The sequence below is a fragment of the Primulina eburnea genome, chromosome 12 (assembly GCF_022965805.1).
Source record: "Primulina eburnea isolate SZY01 chromosome 12, ASM2296580v1, whole genome shotgun sequence".
NCBI lineage: Eukaryota > Viridiplantae > Streptophyta > Magnoliopsida > Lamiales > Gesneriaceae > Primulina > Primulina eburnea.
In genome coordinates this window covers 499,689-505,826 of record NC_133112.1, presented here as the reverse complement: position 1 = coordinate 505,826, position 6,138 = coordinate 499,689, and the positions used below count along the sequence as shown (strand labels likewise).

Genomic DNA, 6,138 nt, shown 5'->3' with positions numbered 1-6,138 from the left:
CCACACCCGTAGGTGAGCGGTGAATCCCCGACTACAATGCACTGGCTCCTATATGTGTCGCAACTGTACCCAACCTCGCCACCTGATGACTCTCCTGGAGCCGATAAACGAGTCAAAGCACAGCCCTAGCATATAGAGCCTCAGTGTTGTCCCGGGTCGTAAGGACTAATGGTGTACAATCATAACCACGGACTTATCCTCTCGATGAATGATAACCACTTGGAAAGTCCGAGGGAGGGTTGTTCGGTATAATCATCATATGACTACCCATCTGTATGTTTGGACATCTCCATGCCCTTACCAAGAAACGCAGTACACAACATCACAGATGCTAGTCTCGAGCTCAAGCGGCCTTTATCCCTGTTTTTAGGCGGCTGAATCGACTAGGAACGAATTTAGAATATGCAGTGTTTACAAATGAGTTTCAACATCGAATTACGATTCATTTGTATTAAAGCATAATCAAGGACTTTATCTATGCTGTTCGCATGGGTATACAGATAAAGTATAACAAGACCATAAAAAGTTAAATTATATTAAAATAAAGATTGTTTATTTCACTTGAGTCAATAACTTCCCCAGCCAACCGTTGGCTTGCAGGGCATCTACTCTAACAGTTTGGCGACAAATCCTGCAAAACAAAGCAGAAAATATGTGAATACAACAAGAAAAAGTTCATTTTTAACTCGTATGAGTAGGAAATAAACGCCCCAGAAAAAAACTGAATCACTCATCTCGTTAGAGATAAAAACCATTTTTGAAATCCTGAACGACGAAGCATTAAAAACCCACAGAAGCAAACCCACTTATTCAGTTGAAATTCCAGTAACTTCACAGTCAATAGATGAAGCAATGGATTGCACTGAGCAAATTAACAAATACTAGACATTAATTAAGGGCACTCATAATTTGGAGCTTGTGGATACTACAGTCATATGAGTACAAATAAATGTTTAAGCAAACGGGCTTCAGTAAGCATTTTACCAAATTTGAATCAAGCGACTATGCAGTTCAAAACCTTCAACAAGGTAAGCTAAAACAGGATACTCTGCCCACACCCACGTACAGAGCGAGTATTGAATCAACAACAGAACAAGACATGCCACGGGTTTCAGCTAAAACATCATCGAGATCTTCGGGTTCATCCAGAGGCGAGCTGTTGGAGGGGAAACTGATATTGCTGAAGCACCTTCTCTAGGGTTTTCCTCTTTATACGAACGACCCACCATCCATAAATTTTGCTTTTGTATTATTATTATTACCAAACTCAAAGCTAACAACGATTGAATTGATCATCTTCCTCTGTTTTCTGCAATCATCTTGGACTTCCATTGAATTTAGCCTTCCCAACCCGATTATCTTATTAATATTTTTTCAGAAAACAAAATCATATCACTATTTAGCAATATTGTCTCTTTTAGTTTTAGATTTCTTGAAACTTAGAATTAATTGTTCAAGCATTGAAGACTATGTACAGTTCTCTTTTCCTTTGTTTGTCTGAAAATATTTTCTTGGAAAATTAATCTTAGTATGAATTGACGAAATGGAACAAAGACAACCAAGAAGGGAGAGCGATCCGTCAGATCTCTGAAGTGTTGGTTTTTCTTTCTTTACGGTTCTCTTGATCAATGCCATAATATTGACGTGGGGGAAAAAACAAGACACAAGCATGATTCCTTCGGAAAATATAATAATAGTCTAATTAATTCAGCCGAGTAAATATTAACACATTAAAACGTCGGTTCAACTAATCCTTTTCACCCTCCATCCAATCGTTAAATATTGTTGTTAGATTTTAAATTCTACAGCACAAGTGTTCATTATGAGCCACCCACCAAAATCTTTATCTACCTGCATTATTGTATTTTTACGCATGTTTTGGCCCCCAAAATTTCCCTGGTGCACTCATTTCCTTGCACGTGAGCATTCGGACAGAACCGAGTGCGGAACATAGGCAACCTAAATGAATAGGCAGGACCTCGATCATTGTACCAAGGAAGTCAACCCTCCAAAGAGTCGTTGCAGTCGAGCTTTACACATGCAATCAGGAGCCGGATATGTATATATGGACTGCTTTTTCTTTCTCAACCGGATCTGCCCTTGTCTGTTCTTGTGGCCATCTGCCACCGCTTGTTGGAATTCTGACCATTCCATACTCTGATTGAGGAAGAGTTTCCCAAGTAACACCATATTGGGCCGTACAGTCTTTAAATTCTTGTATGCTCGATGGCCTAACTGGGAATTCACAAAAACCAAATTTCAATTTTCAGAAATACAATTTGCAAACTGCATGAATACATTCCACAGACAACAGCAGGTCCAACAGTTTGATTTCATGATTTGTACTACTTGTCAACTAATTTTGTAAGAAACAATCCAATATCCAATAATAATATCTTATAATGATTGAGTTTGCAAAATTTACCAGTGCATTGTGCATATTTCCCGGAGAAGCAGAAATGAATATGTCACTCTGCATGCTCACGTGATAATCAACTGCAGCTGATAAAGAAGCTCTTCCGTCAATTAGAGCACGCTCATCAGCTGACAGAAGGCTTTTCTTATCCTCCATTAGTGGGAAAAAATTTCGAAGAACTGAGATCCTAGCCTCTCCCCCATATACCTAAGCCCAGTACAAAGAATATTCAGACCATCATCAGTAAAGACTTGCTGACAAGTGAAGGCACAGATTCAAATTTCCAGAACTTGCATCTAAAACTACATGACATCACAATCTTCAATCAAATAACCGTGGTTTTCAAGATACATAAAAGATTAAAGTCAACCTTGTGTGAGGCAAGATATAGGCGGGTATTGTTGTCAAATCCTAAAGCAGCCAACAAGAGTCCAATTTCTTCAGGAGTCAATGGACAACGTCCTCGATTTCTTAATTCGTCATCTTTGAACTGAGAATTGAGAACCCTTCCCTGCCAAATCACTTGACGGTATTTTGCGAGAGCGTGTTTTTCAGCTTCTCCCCCACCAAAATCACAAGCTGAATGTGCAGCCATATCCTGGATAAGACAGAATCCAAAGTTTCAGCCTAGCAACTCTAATTGGTGAACCAGGCAATCAACAGAACTCCGCTTATGAATATAATTTATTGGCCTAAAACTCACCTAGATTGTCAAGGAAAGACACATACTTCTAAACCTAGTTTTTTTACACAAAATAATCAGTCAGGAATACACTAAGTGTTTAAATTTGAAAGGTGCTAGCCAAACCCAAGGATCCTCACTCTTATGGAAAAATATACGCGGTAAAAGCAGATTGAAGGTCATACTTTATCAAAGCGGAGATGCAATACAATATACTTTCCAACTTCCATGCCATTCATACCCTCCAACCTGCTCATGTGCTCTCCCTTTCTCTTTGCACTCGGAGGGTTTCGCAGACGACTAATGAGAGCCTCTGCCAATGCCGTGATACGGGGAACAAAAACTAATGCTTCAAAGTTAACTTTACAACGGAGGTGCTGGATGTCTGGATGCACATCGTCAAAGGCCAATCGATGAGAAAAAGGGGCAATAGCAGCTATCCCAAAACTGAAATAGCAGCAGAGGAATCAACCAGATAAACAACAAAAATACTGTGGAAGTAATGTTGAGCCAAGTTAGTTTAGTAACACAATAACATGTTTATAGTCACTTCAAAAGTTATGTTATTTATCAATGTTACATGCAAAAGGCACGTCACAAAGATATGTTTAGTTTTTTTATGGCATCGTACACCAGTATATGACACCACATTCATTTTCATTGTCACAGCTTCCTAGTTGCAAAAACCATCGAAGTAGCCTATTTGCCTGGTCATTTTGGATATAACCTAATCTTATGTCTCCCATGGTTTGCTTATAGAGAAAACTAAGCATGCATAGAGTTCATCAACTATCATCACTTGGCATTCATTTCGGATAAACTGTAATTTTAAATGATTCCTGCACAGAGAAAATGATATGTAGGCATCCATATTTCATATACAAATCTATTTTGGCTGGCCCTGGTTCATTTTTCTAAATACCAAAAATTTAGAAACGTAAAAAGGCCTATCACATAATTTCTGAACAAGTATTGGAGTAACCAACATACGGAAGGGACAATATATATAGGTCAAAAACAGTTGGCAAATTCTTGAGTACCCCATATGGGCGTGCACTCTATGAAGCAACGGATAAAAAACCAGTGGAATATTGTGGGTGTGCAATCATAGTTCCTGATCTTTGGGGTATGCGACTTTTGTAGCGGAATCAACGGAGTAGACAATTGTGAGTAAACTTGGGGTATGAGACTTGAGTAATTAAATCGATTGGGAATGTTTGCATGGTCATACCTCTCTATTACCGGGAGAACATTCTCTATATACCATGACGGAGATGCATGAACTGGTGCATTTTTTATTCTAGTAGCTCGAATGCCAGTTGCATAATATTCCCGGTTACTCCAAGAGTATTCAGCTGGTAGTTCTTTAATTATATAAACTTCATCCTTCAGTGCATTGATGAAGTGATCAACATCAAATATATCTGTGAAAGAACTGAGAGACAACTTCACTTTAGAGGTGACTTATTTTGTTTGGAAACAAAAGATAAGCTCAGCAAAGGATACCTAGAGTCTCTCCACACAGGATTCACTTCAAGGTGTGGGATCAACAGCGTAACATTTAATATTTTAGCAACCGCAACAGCATCACAGATCTTTGAAGACAAAAATAATAATAAGAAGATGAAATAAAACTACTGCTTAGATATGTAACGTCTTTAGATTTAACATAACGTCAATAAATATAAGCAACAGTATTTATTCCTCGTGCTTTACTAAAAAAGACAAGAATTAAGTAAGAAGTTGCATACCCCCATTCTCTGTTGATTCAGTCCTCCATCAAGAAACACCTGAATATAGCCCCTGGATTTCTTCGGCAGATCTAAAGTATGGCGGCAGAATCCCAAAACACGAAAGTCAGATATCTAAACCATCAGCGTGAAATTTTAAACTCGTGTTGAAATTTTAAGTGGAAAACTGGAATTACAGAATTAGAAGCGCTTCGATAAGAAGATGAGAATTTTTTTAAAAAAATAACTCAAACAGAAACCTTTGATCCAAATATGGATCGCATCACGTTCCAACGTAACAGTTTAACGAAGCACGTACTGTGAGACTTGGAGAAGTCCTGACATGGCTTCAATCCTTGATCAGGCAAAGCAGACCACACCCTCGATCTATAATCGTCAGACTGTTCCGAAACAGAACCACAAACCATGGCATTAGATCAACAATTTCCACTAAAAAAAATAATCACAAAACACATGAAGAGGAAAACAAAGCGCACAATCACACGTTGCAAAGCACCATTGAGTAAATTCAAGTGCATGGGCTTCGGAGCATTCCATTCCTGGAAAAAAAATACAAATGAAAAATTCAGTTGAAAAAGAATGCAAATGAAACTAGTGAGAAATCGAAGAGTTGCATACGGAGAGGAGTGAAGGAAAGGCGCGGGACAAGGGCGAGAAGAGGGAAGGGAAAAGGTTGGGAAGGAGAAGGACAAACAGGGGGCAAAATGCCAAAATCCTGTTCTTCATCGTCGTGTCCTCGGCAAAAAGCCCAATATCTTGGAGAAAAAATACTTCCCGATTCCAAGTATATTAGTTTAAAAATTTATGGTAAAAAGTAAAAATCTCAAACACTCAAAATTTATCAAACTACATACTTTATAATATTTTTCTCTCTACTCAATTGTGAAAAAGTAAAAATTTATGGTAAAAAGTAAAAATCTCAAACACTCAAAATTTATCAAACTACACACTTTATAATATTTTTCTCTCTACTCAATTGTGATTTTCTTCACAAATGAGAGATCTATTTATAGAAAATCTTTACACATAATCCAAAAATAAAATACATCATTACCTACATCATCACACACTAATTTTCAATATTCAACACCTATTTTTCAACATTCAACATTCACATTTTCAACACAAATATTTTTCACATTTTAAATAATATTTCAACACTCCCCTTGTGATGATGATCATGATACGATGATGTCTTCATTACATGTTTTATACTGCCTCGTTAAAAACCTTACTTGGAAAAACCCATTGGGATAAAAACCATAGTAAGGGAAAAAGAGTGCAGTCAC

General features: G+C 37.7%; 1 protein-coding gene across 2 annotated transcripts; it reads right to left on the bottom strand.

The window, feature by feature from the left end:
• Positions 1 to 1,686: 1,686 nt before the first annotated feature.
• LOC140808013 (O-fucosyltransferase 31-like) lies at positions 1,687 to 5,639 on the bottom strand. Of its 2 annotated transcripts, none has more exons than XM_073165007.1 (10): positions 5,468 to 5,639; positions 5,326 to 5,388; positions 5,148 to 5,229; positions 4,850 to 4,920; positions 4,605 to 4,693; positions 4,330 to 4,533; positions 3,284 to 3,545; positions 2,787 to 3,014; positions 2,426 to 2,623; positions 1,687 to 2,235 (listed from the first exon to the last, which is right to left on the bottom strand). In XM_073165007.1, exons 1-10 carry the CDS (start codon positions 5,573 to 5,575, stop codon positions 1,984 to 1,986), a joined length of 1,557 nt encoding a protein of 518 aa, XP_073021108.1. In that variant the 5' UTR covers positions 5,576 to 5,639; the 3' UTR covers positions 1,687 to 1,983. The 2 variants fall into 2 exon arrangements, with proteins under 2 accessions (XP_073021108.1, XP_073021109.1); XM_073165008.1 differs by having other exon boundaries at positions 5,346 to 5,388; positions 5,468 to 5,602.
• Between the last annotated feature and the right edge of the window lie 499 nt (positions 5,640 to 6,138).